Raw genomic sequence first — 17,498 nt, 5'->3', positions numbered from 1 at the left:
ATAAAAGATAAACGTTGTTCTGTTTCTGTTCTTGAGAGAAATATTCTGCAAGATTCACTCACACTTTAAAACATCTAGACAACTGGGGGCGGTGTTTAGCTCAGTTGGTAGAGCACCCGCCCCATGTGTTGAGGCTGAAGTCCTTGCTGCAGGCGGCCCCGGTTCGAGTCCCGCGTCGGACGGCCCTATCCTGCGTGTCATTCCCCCCATCTTTGCCTCCCATTTCCTGTCACACTCTCAACTGTCCTATCTAATAAAGGCATGAAAAAGCCAAAAAATATACTTAAAAAAAAAAACATCTAGACAACTGGAGTGGTTTAAAGAGGAACAAACAGAAACAAAGTGAGAAAACCTCCTCTATGTTCGCCTAATGCCACCAAACCATCTTTTTAATATTTCACTAAGTGTAATGTCTGTGATATCTCAGGTAGCATACGTTTTCATGTGTGGCGGTGAGGAAGCTTGAAAAACAGCGAGGCTGAAAAAGTGATAATTAGGAGCAGTCGTCAGACAGACACGGTCATTAAATCTGAGGATATTAAGAAAATTCGATGAGACGATTTCATCCACCGCAGTTTTAAAAAATGTATATTAAATTATTCAACCTTAGTACTAACAAGTTTTTTGGGGGGAGGGGGAGGGGGGGTCCAGGTCCGTTCTCCCATTCAGCTGGGATTACAAAGTTAGTGGGATATAAATTATAGGTGGTGCAGTGAGATTTAAATTAGATTATAAATAAAATATGAAGCCGAGAGGCACCTTGACACTGTCCCGTCATTCTGAATGTAAAAGATAGGGTTATTATGGGTCTGCTCCATTTAAATTAAAAAGCAGCGTTGGCTCTAGTGTGTGTATGTTTCATGTGAATGTGTATGTATGAGTGTGTGTGTGTGTGTATTCATGGACTCAGAACTGTGACAGAAGATCCTTTTTATGTGACAGCGTCTGTTTCTGGTCCAGGGTCCGTCACCGGTTTCCTGGAGAGCAGCAGCGACACGACCAACGACCAATCAGCAGCAGCAGCAGAGTTTAACACTCCCACATCTCACGTACAGAGAAAAAATGCCGCAGCACAGCCGCCGGATGCCGTCGTCTCCTTCCACCGCAGCCCCGTTAAACGGATAGTTCACCCAAAATTGAAATTTCACTCATTATCTACTCACCCTCATGTGGACTAAGGGCTGGGAGAAGTTTCAGAGTCCGCCGTGGCTTCTCTGAGTTACAGGGGGTCTCGGCGTAGCAGTGCATGTCCATATAACGGTTGCAAATGGATACCAACTGTCTTCGTAACAAAAAGACACACCAAAAAACATCCAAATACCTCCATAGTGCTCGTATGTAATGTCCGTCTTGTATTGAAGCCCCGAAATGTGAAATTGTCCCGAAAAAATTTTAATTCTTACCAGGGTCTGTCCTCTTCCCAGTTCGTCCAAATTTGACCAACCGGGAAGAGGAGCTTCGAGAGGCTTCCGCTACAAAACAAGCTTGAAATATAGACTTATTTAATTTTTTTCTGGACAATTTCGCATTTCGGGGCTTCAATACAAGACGGACATTACATACGAGCAGCATGGAGGTGTTTGGATGTTTTTTGGTGTGTCTTTTTGTTACGAAGACAGTTGGTATCCATTTGCAACCGTTATATGGACATGCACTGCTACGCCGAGACCCCCTGTAACTCAGAGAAGCCACGGAGGACTCTGAAACTTCTCCCAGCCCTGAGTCGACATGAGGGTGAGTAGATATAATGAGTGAAATTTCAATTTTGGGTGAACTATCCCTTTAAGCTGTAAAGGAGGATGGAGGGGAGGGGGTTGGTGATGCAAAAGTGATGCAAGTGCTCAGCCAGCTCTGCTACGAGGTGGCCATCTGGGAGAGGTCTGCCAGCCCCACAGCGCACGTCAGGAGCAGAGGCCGACGCACTGAGACGCTGCCAGCTGCAGGCGGAGGGGGGAGAGGGAGGGGGGGAGGGGGGAGAGGGGGGGGGTTGGCGGTGCCAGCAGGCCGGTGCCAGCGCCGGGGAAATCAGGCATCAGGCTGCTGCTGCTGCTGCTGAGTGTCTGGCAGCGGCCGCGTGGTGGTTGGCTCGGGGATCACGTTGCTCCGCTGGAAAACTGGAGCTCAGCAACAGCACCTGAATCTCCCCTTCTCCTCCTCCACCTCCCTCTACATCCTCTCCCACCTCCCTCCTCTTCCTCTTCCTCTCTCCTCCTCCTCTTCCTCTCTCCTTCTCCTCTCCCTAGTCCTCCTCCTCTTCCTCCCTCCTTCTTCTCCTCTTCCTCCTCCTTCTCTTCCTTCCCCTTCTCCTCTCCCTACGTCCTCTTCCTCTTTCTCTCTCCTTCTCCTCTTCCTTCTCCCCCTCTTACTCCCTCCTTCTTCTCCCCTTCCTCCTCCTTCTCTTCCTTCCCCTTCTCCTCTCCCTACGTCCTCTTCCTCTTTCTCTCTCCTTCTCCTCCTCCTCTTCCTTCTCCTCCTCTTACTCCCTCCTTCTTCTCCCCTTCCTCCTCCTTCTCTTCCTTCCCCTTCTCCTCTCCCTATATGTCCTCTTCCTCTTTCTCTCTCCTTCTCCTCCTCCTCTTCCTCCGTCCTCCTCCTCTTCCTCTCTCCTCCTCCCTCCTTCTTCTCCTCTTCCTCCTCCTCTTCCTTCCCCTTCTCCTCTCCCTATGTCCTCTTTCTCTCTCCTTCTCCTCCTCTTCCTCCCTCCTCCTCTCTCCTCCTTCTCTTCTTCCTACCCCTCCTCTTCCTCCCTCCTCCTCCTCCTCTTCCTCCGTCCTCCGTCCTCCTCCTCCTCTTCCTCTCTCCTCCTCCTCTTCCTCCATCCTCCTCTTCCTCCCTCCTCTTCCTCCATCCTCCTCTTCCTCTTTCCTCCTCTTCCTCCTCCGTCCTACCCCTCCTCTTCCTCCTTCCTCCCCCTCCTCCTCTTTCTCCTTCTTCCTTCCCCTTTTCCTCTCCCTTCATCCTCCTCCTCCTCCTCTTCTCTCCCGTCGACTCACAGATGCTTCGTGAAGCTCCAGAGGACGACGTACACGACGTCTCTCTCTCTGAAGTCGAACCAAAAATAACCACAGGTGACTCTGGATCGACAGGAGGGGGGGAGGATTGTGTGTGTGTGTGTGTGTGTGTGTGTGTGTGTGGAGGGGGGGGGGGGGGTAGTGGGGGGTGATTGGGGGGCGGTGACGGCTTCTTAAAGCTCAGATGAGGCGTCTTGCAATCCACAAGATGCCCCCCGGCTCCCGGCTCTGCTGCTATGACGACAGGTGAAGAGATAAAAAACGCCACGCGGTGTCACAGCAAATTGCATCACTAACCAGCAGCAAGACCCCCCCCACACACCTCACCCCCTCTTATTCTCCCTCCCCCCTTTTCTCTCTCTCCCTTCCTCCCACTATTGTTCCACTTTTTATTTAGCAACAGGTGAGAGAAAACTTCTTCCTATCGATTAGCCTTCGGCGTGCGATGAAAACTGATTAGCCAGAGAGGGGGTGGGAGTGTGTGTGTGTGTGTGTGTGTGGGGGGGGGGGGGGTGAAGTGAAATGAAGTTAACTCAAATGGATTTCAGCGGCTCCTGAAGGGCAGAGAGAGAGAAAGAGAGAGAGAGAGAGGGATGGCAGGATGGATCTGTTTCCAATGCGATCGATGGAAACAATTAAAGGAGTTCCACGCAGCCGCCGCCATGACACAAAATCAGTCGGCCGCGTTGCTAATGACGGCGTGTACACATCGTGCTGCCGAACCTTTAAAGGGATAGTTCAACATTTTGGCAAATTGGCCAAAATATAATCCCTATAGTCATAGCAGTAGGTTCGTTACCTTTAATTGTCGGTTCAAGCTATTTTTAGAACGGCGGAGCAGAGCCGTGAGCTGCTCAGAGCTACGCTACGGAGGCTCAAGGGATTTCTTGGTTTCCCTCATCAAACTCATCAAATACAAAATCCAACAACTCCACAACGCTCTGGTGGACAAGTTGTGACCTGCACATTCACCACGCTATGAGATAATAACACAACGTTACCAGACAGAGTTGTTTTAGAGGTACATTCATGTAAAACCTCTGATGCGCGTTGCCTTCAGGGACAGTTTTTCAGCGAACAGTCTAAGCATTTCCCTCTAAAACAACTCTGTCTGGTAACGTTGTGTTATTATCTCATAGCGTGGTGAATGTGCAGGTCACAACTTGTGTTGAACTTGTATTTGATGAGTTTGATGAGGGAAACCAAGAAATCCCATGAGCCTCCGTAGCGTAGCTCTGAGCAGCTCGCGGCTCTGCTCCGCCGTTCTAAAAACAGCTTGGTAGGTAACGAACCTACTGCTATGACTATAGGGATTATATTTTGGCCAATTTTCCAAAATGTTGAACTATCCCTTTAAACGAACGCCTAAACAGGAAGTTGAGATTCAAAGGAGAAAGTGTTTTTATCATCAGCTGTGTCAGAGAGAAGGAGAAGAGGCCGAAGTTGAGGCTGCACAACAGAGTTTACTACTTCCAGCCATGCAATTTACAGAGGAGCGTTAATGGCAACGAGGACGACAATCACAAGTACAATGATCCGAACCGTCAGACACACACACACACACACACACACACACACACACACCGGTCTGGCCGCGTCACTCAGACGTAATTACGCATAGAAGGAGAGAGAGGGAGAGAGAGAGAGAGAGAAGGAGGAGGAGGAGTGGACTGCAGTCGGAGGTCGGAGGCCTGCACATCAATAACGGGGCGAAGTGAGGTAGATGAAACACATTACTTTGACCTAAAGAGCTCAGTAATTACATTTGGCATTTTGACAAGTGTTTAGCTGCATTGAAGGTCAGTCCCGTCAGCGTACGAGATCTATGCTAATCCACTCAGACGGAAGAAAAAACCAGGAGAGAAAAAGTCAAAGGGAAAGAAAAGACAGAAAGAAAGACAGAAAGAAAGAAAGAAACTCCTCCTCCGCTCGGTGGCAGACAGACACCAGCTGTCAGGAACAAGTCATTTCCTCGTCCTCCTCTACAACTTCTCTCTCTCTCCGCTGAGTGACCACTTTGTCATTGTGTCAATAAAGTTTTTGCTTCTCTCTCTCTCGGTTCCCATGGGATCAGCAGAGACATCAGCTCATATAGCAGTAATTATAATAATAACAGGGTTCCCACTCTTTTTTAAATCACTGTCCAGGACGTTTCCAGCTGTTATTACACTAAACACTGAACATCCCCGTCCTGTTCAGGCTGTGGAGACAGTTGCACCTTATTTTGTACATTTAACCATTTTCTTTCTGTGTTTATTCCTCTCTCAGCCACAGTCTGATTTAAAGATGTACAGTGGCTCTATGAAATAATCTCTTATGATTAGAAATTATGACTCATTTATCATTGAACAACACAAACATGTTGTTTTAGTTTTTAACCCACAGCCACTCCAGTTCCTCTCTCCGTCACTCAGCAGAGGAGACGACAGGTCCAACACTGAAACACTCAGCAACTCAAAGTCTCTAGTCTCTTCTTTGGAAAATAAATCCTTAGAGGGGTCTGAAAAAGTCAAACTGAGCTCTGGTAGCTGATGTCACCATGTGATAAATAATTTCCCATGTATTTCAATGTGTTTTCCATGACTGGTAAATTGGTGAACCACTTCCCAGGTTTTCCAGGACGCGTGGGAATCCTGAATAATAACAAGATGTGAATCAATGCTATTGCATCACAGGAACATGTTTTAATGGGCGTTGACCTTAACATCATGTACAGTACCAGTCAAAAGTTTGGACATACCGTCTCATTCAATGGTTTTTCTTTATGTTTTATCACTTTCTACAATGTTGATTCAAACTGAAGACATCGAAACTCTGAGGGAACACATGGAGCTATGTAGTAAACACAAAAACCTTATTCAAAATAAAAGTGTTACCTGTCACCTAAACCCAAATGAGATGATATGGGAAGAGTTGCACCACAGAGTGAAGTGTGCAAAAAGCTGTTATCAACTAAAACATATTCTGCTTTGTTTAACATTTTTGTGCTTACTATGTATATAACTCCATATGTGTTTCTTCATAGTTTTGAGTCTTCAGTTTGAATCTACAATGTAGAAAGTGATGAAAATAAAGAAAAAACCACTGAAGGAGAAGGTGTGTCCAAACTTTTGACTGGTAGCGTTTGTTCCTGTTCCTCTGGTACCAGTCCGTCCACATTAAACTTCTCTTCTTGAAGCTTTTTATTCCTGAAATGATTTAACACTTTTATTTTTTTTGCCTTTTTTTTGTGCAACTTGTTGATGTTGTGTTGATGGACTAGAAAAGACACGGAAAGATCCTGCAGGAAGTGAATCCATCATCTTCCTACCTGCATTTAAGCTACATTTTGAGCCATTTTGCTGGTAATTTTAGGAAGAAACAGACACACTGGCACCAAAATGAAACTTAAAAATGTTTGATTGATGTGTGAACTAAAAGAGGAATGATAAGCACTTCAGTTTTTTTTTTCTCGTCCATTAATTAGCATGTAAATCAGAGCTCTGCTGGCTGGGTCTCTCTGGGCGGGTCGGTGTCTTTCTAACTTATTAAACTGATAGTGACCTCTCTGCCAGCAAATTATTTACATGTCAACACACAAATCAAACCTTTAGAAGCGACATCGACTCGAGCGAGCGAGCGAGCGGCTTTTGTCTGCCCCATAACAATGAACGGGTTTGGTTTTAACTCAAGAGACAGAAGCGAAGACGACCGCCGCCGCCGCCGGCTGCAACTGTCCAAACCGTCCACCAACAGTCCCCAGAGTGGAGTGGACAGCTTTCAGGCATGTGGCGAGCGTGAACCATCTTCACGCCGAGAGTCCTGATTAGCATGTATGCAAAAAAGAAAACAACACTGCAAAAACTCAAATATCTTACCAAGAACATTTGTCTTATTTCTCATCAAATCAAAATGTCTCATTCCTAGTCAAAACAAATCTCATTCTACTTAAAATAAGACTCATCATATTAAAAGCAGCTTGTTTTTAGACACTTTTTACACCTTTCAAGAAGATTTTCAATTGAAATAAGTAGAAAAATCTGATAGTGGAACAAGTTTTTCTTCCTTATAACAAGCACAAAAAACTTCAATAGCACTTTAATATGGACACGCTCCAAAACTGCTGCTGCTGTATGAATGCCATGGTTTTTATCTTTGTTTAAATTATTGTTTTTTTTATCCAACACGATTTTAACTTGTTTTAATTATTTATTATGTTTAATAAAGCAGTGCGAGAAGCTGGTCAGAAACAGTATTTCGTTTCAGCCGATGTATTTGTACATACATCTGTGAGAAAAGACAATAAAGTGTCTTGAGTCTTGAGTCTTTTCTACTTATTTCAAGTGAAAATTAATTTGGAACAAGTGGAAATGATCTAAAAACAAGTTAATTTTTAGGTGATGAGTCTTATTCTAAGTGGAAAGAGATTAGTTTTGACTAGAAATGAGACATTTTGACAAGAAACAAGACGAATATGCTTGGAAAGATGTTGAGTGTTTGCAGTGAAGTGGCGGTGGGGAGCAGGGGACAGCCGGCGCGGGGCTCAGTCCCTTCTCAGCTGCTCTCCTCCTCCTGCTTTAAGTGCTAATTGAGCTGCCCGCTGTCCTGACCCCGACCCGCCGCCTATTCACGGGGTCTCGTTCTCACGGCCGTGACGCACCGCTGGAAGTATCCTCCGGGTCGGCCGCCCACCCCCGTCCCCGGACAATGGGGGTCAGCACCTCGCTGCCCACCATCTTGACATCCACCCCCCACGCTTTGACAATGGCCCGGCCGAGGCGCTCACAATGGGACCACCGCACGTGACAGAAGTGGAAACGTGCAGCTTCTTTTAAAAAAAATAAATAAAAAAATAAAAAATGCAGCAACCAACCGGGTCTTTTGGCTGCATTAATGGGAGCTGGTGGCACCTGGGGGGCCGGGGTCAGCATCGATCCGGTGTCAGGAGGTTGGACTCGTGCCGGCGAGGGCTGCAGCCGCTTCACATCCAATCAGGAAATTGGAATATATGGTCACGTTTATTTAGGTTTATTTACTCCGGCTGTGTCTTTAGTTAAACATTAAATATTGATCCATTTGTGCAGGAAACAGATAAAAAAAAGCATCTTTATCGCCCACTATATTCAAATGTGTTTAAATGTTAATGCATCAGTCCAATAATAAAACATACAGACTGTTTTAAAGTTGAAGGAGGCAGATGGGTCGTAATAAGCGCTCTCACTTTAAATTTAAATTAAATGTAAATTAAACTGATAACTACTGCTGAAACCTGATTATCGTTATCAGGAATAGTAGTTGGAGCAATAATAATAATAAAGATAACAAACGAAGACCTATATGGGATAATAAATAATTATTTAATTTAGTATTATCAATTAATTTCAGTTCATCAGCAGCCACAGCGGCGCTGCAGGGTGAGGGTGTGGTCTCCCTGGACGGAGCAAAATTACTGCTGATATCTGAGTCCTATAGAAAGACTGTAAATCCTCATTTACTGTATGTTAATAATTATGGCACAACCTTCAGGGACAAGTACAAAGGAGTATAAGGGCCAGCCAAAAAAGAAAAAGAAATAAAAAACACAAAAATTAAAAAGGGGGCCAGGCATAAAAATAAATAAATTGAGAAAATATCAAACTATAGTCGATGGCCATGACTTTTTTTTCTTTTCTTTTTTTTGTCTCACTTTCTTTTTTTTTCTTTTTTGCATGGCTTTTTTTTTTGGCTGGCCCTAATACTCCTTCGTAAGACAAGAGTAGAAAACTGAAAGTGAAAAAAAAATGGGATGAAGGTCTATATACATGTAAGAATATTGAAAACGAACAGACGTCCACTGGGATGAGACGTTCACTGACCGACAGTAGAAACTGGAAAATTTACATTAACAGCTTGTGAGGAAAACCAGAGAAATGTTGTTTAACTTTTGCACGTCTGTAGTTTGGTTTCTACATTGTTGTTCAAACTGCAGTGGACGAATCTCTCATTCAGACAAACTGCAGCTTCCTGACATTTCCACATGACGTCAATCTTTCATTCAACTCTGTTTTAAAATGCAATAATCTCAGATTTCAAATGACTATCAGAGCTTCTTTCAACAATTTCAACTAGTCTCCTGATTATTACAGACACATATGAATCAACAGCAGCTCAGTCTGACCCGTCAGTCCTCTGTAACTCTTTGCTTTAAACCGTTCCTCTGTCTCTCGTGTGTTTGTGGAGATTCAATCAAATCAAACTGAGTTATTTTGTTTTAAAGGGATAGTTCACCCAAAATTGAAAGTTCACTCATTATCTACTCACCCTCATGTCGACTAAGGGCTGGGAGAAGTTTGAGAGTCCTCCGTGGCATATAACGGTTGCAAATGGATACCAACTGTCTTCGTAACAAAAAGACACATGGTTCGTCCAAATTTGACGGACCAGGAAGAGGAGCTTCGAGAAGCTTCCGCTACAAAACAAGCTTGAAATATAGACGTATTACATTTTTTTCGGGACAATTTCGCATTTCGGGGCTTCAATACAAGACAGAAATTACATACGAGCAGCATGGAGGTATTTGGATGTTTTTTGGTGTGTCTTTTTGTTATGAAGACAGTTGGTATCCATTTGCAACCGTCATATGGACATGCACTGCTACGCCGAGACCCCCTGTAACTCAGAGAAGCCACGGAGGACTTAGTCCGTATGAGGGTGAGTAGATAATGAGTGAAATTTCAATTTTGGGTGAACTATCCCTTTAACACAGCTGCTGCCACCCAAAACACGCACAACTTTGTGAGGAGACGGAGACGGACGTCCAATCGTCCATCCTGCACCGTCGTCATCGTCGTCTGCTGCTGAGCGGCCATAAACGATGATAAAACGACGTCGTTACAACGGCCGTGTAAAGCTTAATGTTTCAGAAAAGCACTATAAACCTCAACCAGAGTGTGTGTATGTGTGTGTGTGTGGGGATGGGGGGGTTTGGGATGGGGATAATGTACCTTATGGGATGGATTGATATTCTAGTTGAATATGACAAACGACACTTTAAAGACGGCCCGCCCACACTATTGCACTTTAGCCGAGAGGACGGCGGATTTCATGTGGAGCACGTTCTGTCAAATGTTTGCATTAATAACAAGCGCAGGCTCATCCGTGACCCCCCCCTGCAGCCCCACGCCAACAATGGCACTTAAAACCAGGAGAGAGGCTGTTGCATAATCAGAGTGTGTGTGTGTGTCTGTGTGTGTGTGTGTGTGTGTGTGTGTGTGAAGGAGGTGGGGTTGCAATTATCAGGCAGGGAAAAGATGTCGGGAAAGAAATAGACAGTGAGCTGCTCATGTAAGTTATTTTGACAGGGCCAATTTCCCTCTGCAGGTGATTTGGTGTGTGTGTTTGTGTGTGTGTGTGTGTTGTGTTGTGTGTGTGTGTGTGTGTGTGTGTGTGTGTGTGTGTGTGTGTGTATCGGGAACTGGACCCAGGGAATATCCGGACCGTTCTCTCTCTCTCTCTCTGGACTGACAGCTTGGCTAATGGCAAACATTCCTCCTCTCTTTATTCCCCACTTCATCAACACCCTCGCCTCATTACCGTGAGTCACACCGCCGCCCAGTACACACACACACACACACACAGACACACACACAGACACTACTCCGGTGTCCCTCTGCGTGCGACAGAACAGGCAGGTCCGAGACATTTTGACTCAGAGGATCTTGAAACAGAATCACAGAGGAGCTGTCGTCAGTCGATGTCGATTCAATGGTAAAAAAAACAAAACAAAAAAACGAAACTCCCAGAATCCTTCACTCTGCACGAGTCCACATGCACCTGCTGATCCTGGATCTGATCACAATGCCAATATGACGCCGGATTTACGTCGTATGCATTCATTACAACACTTCTTCGTCGTTGTACTGATGAACTGATACACAACTTAAAGGGATAGTTCAACATTTTGGCAAATTGGCCCATTGCCATAATCCCTATAGTCATTATAGCAGTAGGTTCGTTACCTTTAATTGTCGGTGCAAGCTGTTTTTAGAACGGCGGAGCAGAGCCGCGAGCTGCTCAGAGCTACGCTACGGAGGCTCATGGGATTTCTTGGTTTCCCTCATCAAACTCATCAAATACACAATCCAACAACTCCAAAACGCTCTGGTGGACAAGTTGTGACCTGCACATTCACCACGCTATGAGATAATAACACAACGTTACCAGACAGAGTTGTTTTAGAGGGAAATACAGAGACTGCTTGATGAAAAACTGCCCCCGAGGATAACGCACATCAGCGGTTTTGCATGAATTTCCCTCTTGAACAACTCTGTCTGGTAACGTTGTGTTATTATCTCATAGCGTGGTGAATGTGCAGGTCACAACTTGTCCACCAGAGCGTTGTGGAGTTGTTGGATTGTGTATTTGATGAGTTTGATGAGTGAAACCAAGAAATCCCATTAGCCTCCGTAGCGTAGCTCTGAGCATCTCTAGAAATGTATTGGTTAAATGTGTACAAACCCTATTACTCATTGAGTCCTGCACAAAGGGGAAATTTAGTTTGTTGCACTGCTGTTGTGAGATGCTGCTTGTGTGTTGTTCTTCTGTCTGTTTCCATGTGCTGAAATATTGTTTCTGCTTTTTCATGTTACTGTGTCAGTGTGTTGTTTTTTTCCGGATAAACAAAGTGGTTAAAGCAAAGATAATTGTTCACAATAAACAACTTTCCTCAATCTGGGTCAACCTCTGTGATCTGTGTAATCTTGAGCGTAACTGTGCCTCTCTCGCCTTTTTTTTTTCTTTTTTTTTTTTTTTGATTAACATTCTCCAATCAGTGAAACTTTAAAAACTCAGAGGCAGTGAATCATGCATTATTCCTCCAAATTACTTACAATCACTCACAGTATATGAGCACAATCAGTTGTGCTCTGTGAGCCAACTCTGGCCTGTGACTGGAGAAAGGAAAGAAAGAAAGAAAGAAAGAAAGAAAGAAAGAAAGAAAGAAAGAAAGAAAGAAAGAAAGAAAGAAAGAAAGAAAGAAATATCAGATTCTGTGAGATTTGAGCCGAGGACACAGTGTAGACGAGACCAGACTCACACTCTCTGGGTTAAAGCTGCTGTGAAGCCAAGTCGTGGATGTTAGCATATTAGCTTAGCATAAGCAGACGTTGCCATTTAGTAGTCCTTGTCTCTTTTTTTTCTTCTTTTTTTTTAAAGGTGAAATCAAAACAGACAGGCTGATGTCTCAAAATCCAGCTGTGCAGGATTTGGTTTCTTTGAGTGTTTTTACCTGAAATCTGATTCAGGCCTTATCCACACGAAAACGCAGCTTTACCAAAAACAACCTATTTCTTGTCCATTTTGAAAAAAATCTCCGTAAACACGTCATCGCTTCCAGAAATATCTGCTTACACATGGATCCACTGAAAATGACTCAAAACACTGTAGTACATAGTCCTGGCCTGTGTGGAGCATTTTTTAAATGAACCTTTAAGTGTTGGCTATTAGCTGGTTAGCTCTCAAGCTTTCGCATTAGCCGTTATCTTAACCGGACTGACCATATTTTCATCTCCAAAACAGAGGACATATAAATACATATACGTATAATGTATACATATTTATAGTATGCCTCATCCGTATGGGTAGAAAAGATCTTTCTATAACCAGAGACACAAATTCAGGCTTCTCAGAGGTCAATATAGGCCCTCTGGAATGAAATAATGATAGAAATACGTATTGTATTACAGCATCAACCTATAAGAAAAGTCTGGGCGGACTCAAACCTGCAGCTAAACTGCAGTTAAAACTCAGACTTTGTTGTGCGCAATCTACCAAGTGAGCCATCGCGCCAACCCCACACTTCAACAGTTTGTAATCAGAGGCAAAGCTGCACCGACGTTTGCTCACACACAACAAAATACCGTAGTAGTAAGGTCATTTACATGTGATTTCAGTACATGGATAATGTGCTCTGGTCCTGTGAAAAACAATGAAAACCAGACATATTCACTAATTCACAAATTCCCTTGGACGGGAAGTGAAAAGTGGACGTGTCTGGGTAAAAGAGGACGTTTGATCACCGTTTCTTCACGAGCCGGTTTCTATTTAAAGGTACAACAAACACTGACGAAGCTCCGCCCTGTCAGACTCTTCATATCGATGCTTAACGCGTTATTGAACTCTCTCATTTCCCCAAACACGACACATTTCTGGTGTCTCTTCCCTTCCATTCCTGTCTGTTTTTTCAGGCACACATCCAACGCTCCGATGGCGTTTTCGACGACGGAGCCAAACATGGCTTCCTTTGCTGCTGGCTTCAAGTCAAAATGGGCCAATACCAGAACGGTTAGCCAAACTTTAACACAAAAAAACTAAACTAAACACAAAGGAATGGACAAAATGTGCCATGGAGTCCCAGCATGTGTACATACCGCAAAAAAACAACAAAAAAAGCAACAGAAATCAGTCCTAAGTCTAGAGAAGTGTTGGCGTGGGGCCTCAGGTGCAGCAGCGAGCCGATGATAATGGCCTGTCTGTTCTCTCTGTCAGGATGAAGACAACATTACTCAGCCGAGGAGAACCTACCGGCCACGTTGGCCACATCTGCCGTGCTGACGTTGTGACTGTTCGGCCGCACTTTGAAGATCACAGCGGGGCCCTCCACCCTGTAGAAAACACACACACACACACACACAGAGTTAGAGGCTTCACAAAAGACATCCTCAGGATCTATTTTCTGCAGCAGTGAGGTGTTGTTTTTTTTCCGACGGGAGGGAGAGAGGGAGAGAGGCGGTTGTGCTCATTAAAGCTCAGCCATACGACGTGTTCCTACGCCTGGAAAAGAGGAGGAGAGAGAGAAAAAAAACCCTTTAACCTGTGGCGATCCTTTAGGCTGCTGCAATCCCCATCACCACGCCGAGATAACCTCTTGAATCTCAATGTAATGTGCCCGCCGGCATTTAAGCACGCTGGGAAATGAAGAGGAGGGGGGGGGTCAGGTGGGTGGACGTGGGGGAGGAGGCGGCGGCGGCGATGAGAGGGTTTCGGTCATCAACTAGAGGGGCGCTGCTCTGATACGTGGTTTTTCTGATGGCAGCAGCAACAGCAGCAGCAGCAGCAGCAGCAGCTCAGCTTATGATGCATTTACATTTTGATTCGATGTATGTTGATTGCAAAACGCCTATTGTAGTCGTGCAGATGTAAATTGAAGGTGACGGCGAGAAAAGGCAAGAAGAACACGACGGATATCACTCCCTCAAGTGGGGACTTTGATTCATATGCTGAGGCACGTAAACCTGTACGTTAACGTCAGTGAATAATAATGTATGTAATAATGTAATAAACACAAGACCAGAAAGACAGACAGTTGGTTTTTAGCCTTTTTGGCCGACGTTGCATGTTCTGTTGGGTCCCTGGGTCCTTTTTTGGACATTTTTTCTATTTTTCTTTTTTGATTTGCTGATCATCTTGGCTCTGTTATAAACCTGTATGTTAACGTCAGTGATTATCAATGTAAATATTGCTCCATGTCCAGCTGTGTGTGTCTGCTGGGACTCAGATAAACACAAGATCAGAAAGAAAGACAGTTGGTTTTTAGCCTTTTTGGCCGACGTTGCACATTTTTTTCCATTTTTCTTTTTTGATTTGCTGATCATTTTGGCTGAGTTACAGCTAAAGGTATGGATTTCTGCAAGAAAGTTTCTTCTTTCTTCTTGAAATCTATTGTCAGTTACTCTTAAAGGTCATTTATACACTGGTAACACTTTTTGCACCCTTTCTGTTGTCATTTTGAAGACTACAAACTGGCATTTAAAGGTTTAAATTATGAAAATGATTATATGTTTGGTAGTTTTGAGCAGAGTTGGAGTGGTTTAAGAGATTTATGCAAAACAAAAAGCAGAAAAAAATGTTGATATATGATGATTTTATAGCAGTTATTTTGTGTGTCCAAGGGTTCATTTGGTGACTTTAAATTTCCCGTAGTTGTGACTGGTTGTCTGTCTGTACCTGTTAACTCTCTGATAACTGGCAACCTGAATGATTTTGTCAAACTGGAAAATTCTCAAACCCAAAAGTGTTTATCTATGGAAATGTGGGTTTCTGAGTTTTTATTAATAATAATAATAATAATAATAATAATAATAATAATGGCTTACATTTATATAACATTTTTTACGATTCCCAAAGCACTGCACACCAGTATTCACTCATATGACGTTCACACCAGTGGTGGCAGACTAAGCGTGGCTGCCATTCATACACATTCATATGTATTCATGAGGCAAAGTGGGTAAGGTGTAAGGACACTATGACAGCGGGATTTGCTCCGCCAACCCTCTGATCATCGGACGACCTGCTCTACCTCCTGAGCCACTGCTGCACCTCCATCTGTTGGTATGGAGCCAATACCAGACACGCTAAAGGAGTTTACAACTGAAACCATTTGGCTTCAGGTGTGTTTGTTGGTGGTGGATAATATTGATTTGATCGACTACAAAGCCGATCGGATGTGCGTAACCCTGTCTCTTCATTTTGTTTTGAGGACCTGATCCACCTTTTGACAATAAAAATGAATTCTTAACTGGGAGTTCATGCACTGACTGTACATCTGACTTCTACATATGTGGTGTTGTTGTGTTAATACATGTTAATGTTCTGTGTTTGTTTTGTTTTTTGTGTTTGTCAGTTTGTCGTAGTTTGGATCTGTGTGTATTTGCTGTCATGTACAAACATTAAAAGTATGAATTAAGACGATGTTGGCGGTGACGACAGGGGTACAGAGGTATCAGTGCTGTTTTTCTAGGTGATTTGGACGGTCTTACCCCCTCTTACCCCCTCACCTCATCCCACCTCACCTCACCTCACCCCCCCCCCCCTCATCCAACATTCATGCCAATAAAGCAGCTTGAATTGAAACAGTGAGGGAAGCGGAGAGGAGACGCTGGGTGGTCGGAGGCAGAGCCGAGTGTCCCAATGTGATTAACCTTTTGTTTTTCTTGCTGTAATTCAGACTAAAGGCCCAGCAGGAGAGATATATCACCGAGCACCCCCACCCTAACCCACCCACCCCTCCTCCCTCCCTCTATCCCTCCTCCATCCTCCTCCATCCTCCAGGACGCATTGTGAGCTGCTATAGGAAGCGACTGCTACTGTAACAGCACTTTCATAAAATATGGTGACATCAGTAATGGGGGAAAAAAAGACAAAAAAAAACATTCAAAATGTTTTCAGCTTCTCAGAAAAGTGGTTTTAGTTTCAGGTTGATGGATTTAAATTGCGGCGCTTTCAACGTGGGCTTTGAGTGTGTTTTTTGCAGCCTCTTCAACAAAAAAAAAAAGAAAAACAGCCCTAAATGCCATTTTGAACCATTAAAATAAAGTATCAGGAGCAGCGAAAACAATTAACAGCAATATAGAAAATCATAAAAATAAGTGCGTCTTTGCTGCATACACAACAACATGTCATTTCTAAGCACTGTTGCTGTTGTTTTCTGTAATTTAAATGTATAAGGTGTAGATAAAGTTGCATTTCACATAGTTTTTTGTGTTTTTTTTTAACTCCTGGATTTTCTGATGGCTGTCAAACCCATCCAGCAGCAGACTCTACTTCACTGGCCCGAGTTTACCTTTAAAAAAAAACAACAAACCCTTAGATAAACAGCTGTCTGTGTTTGACGTTCCCATCCATGCAATTATTCCAACTGTTGTTGTGGCTTTTTAATTGGGTTTCTGGGGCCCTGAGGTCAGTGTACGAACACAGACATCCACACATCCAGCAGGTTTTTAACGCAGCGTTAACGTTATATTCTAATGTTTAAGGTGCAATAACAAACTAATTAGACCGGGTCAAATTAACGATCCCCATGGGGGTAAATGCTGAACATTTGAATTAAAAAACAAAAAAGGAAACAAGTAAAGCTTTTACTTCTGCTTCTGCTACCGTCCTGGTCTGGTCTGTACTCTACTACATCGAATGTATTTGAATCGAAATCTGAGAAGACAAAGAGAAAGAGACTCCACGCCACGTGCCGACCGGCCGGCGCCTCATTTCTCTCTACGCTGTGAGGTGGATACATTTGTCACATCTATGAAGCGATTCATCAGCCAGCCCAGGCAAAGTCTCTAATGTGTGTGTGTGTGTGTGTGTGTGATGAAGAGGGGGGGGGGAGAAAAATCAGTCATGTCGAGTTGATCACATATCCATCTGTCGGCCTCTGGCACCCCGGGCGGCCCGAGCACAAAGACACCACATCGACTCGGAGGCCTGTAAATAACCTCGTCACTCAGCGACGGGGCGGAGGCGCTGACAGGAGGTGACTTCTACATCCTCTACTGCTCAGATTCATCATTTGGAAGGAGAGGGAAGTAAATAAATGAATGAGTGAATGAATAAAACACTGGTGAGACTTGTATCGAGTTAGAGTCGTAGAGATGAAGGCATCAAAAGACTCAAGATGAAACTGGAGATGGTTAAACCCGCAGGCTTCATCCTTTATAAAAATCAAAGCGTTCGATAAGTATAAATGCATCGACT

General features: G+C 44.1%; 2 protein-coding genes across 2 annotated transcripts in view; one reads left to right on the top strand and one right to left on the bottom strand.

The window, feature by feature from the left end:
* Nucleotides 1-17,498, bottom strand: part of LOC146969945 (receptor-type tyrosine-protein phosphatase N2-like) — a 261,873-nt gene that overhangs the window by 160,643 nt on the left and 83,732 nt on the right. Inside the window, exon 11 of the mRNA XM_085805467.1 lies at nt 13,551-13,630. Coding sequence (XP_085661593.1) covers nt 13,551-13,630 — 80 coding nt within the window. The remainder of the gene's footprint in view (nt 1-13,550; nt 13,631-17,498) is intronic.
* LOC146969927 (tripartite motif-containing protein 16-like) overlaps nt 1,459-17,498 on the top strand; it is a 279,242-nt gene continuing 263,202 nt past the window's right edge. The window contains exon 1 of the mRNA XM_085805450.1: nt 1,459-1,734. The gene's annotated coding sequence lies outside the window, so the exon portion shown is untranslated. The remainder of the gene's footprint in view (nt 1,735-17,498) is intronic.

This window comes from Trachurus japonicus, chromosome 17 (assembly GCF_045865225.1).
Source record: "Trachurus japonicus isolate A0001 chromosome 17, Traja_1.0".
NCBI lineage: Eukaryota > Metazoa > Chordata > Actinopteri > Carangiformes > Carangidae > Trachurus > Trachurus japonicus.
Note: the sequence above shows the minus strand (reverse complement) of the source record. Positions and strands in the feature narration are given on the sequence as shown.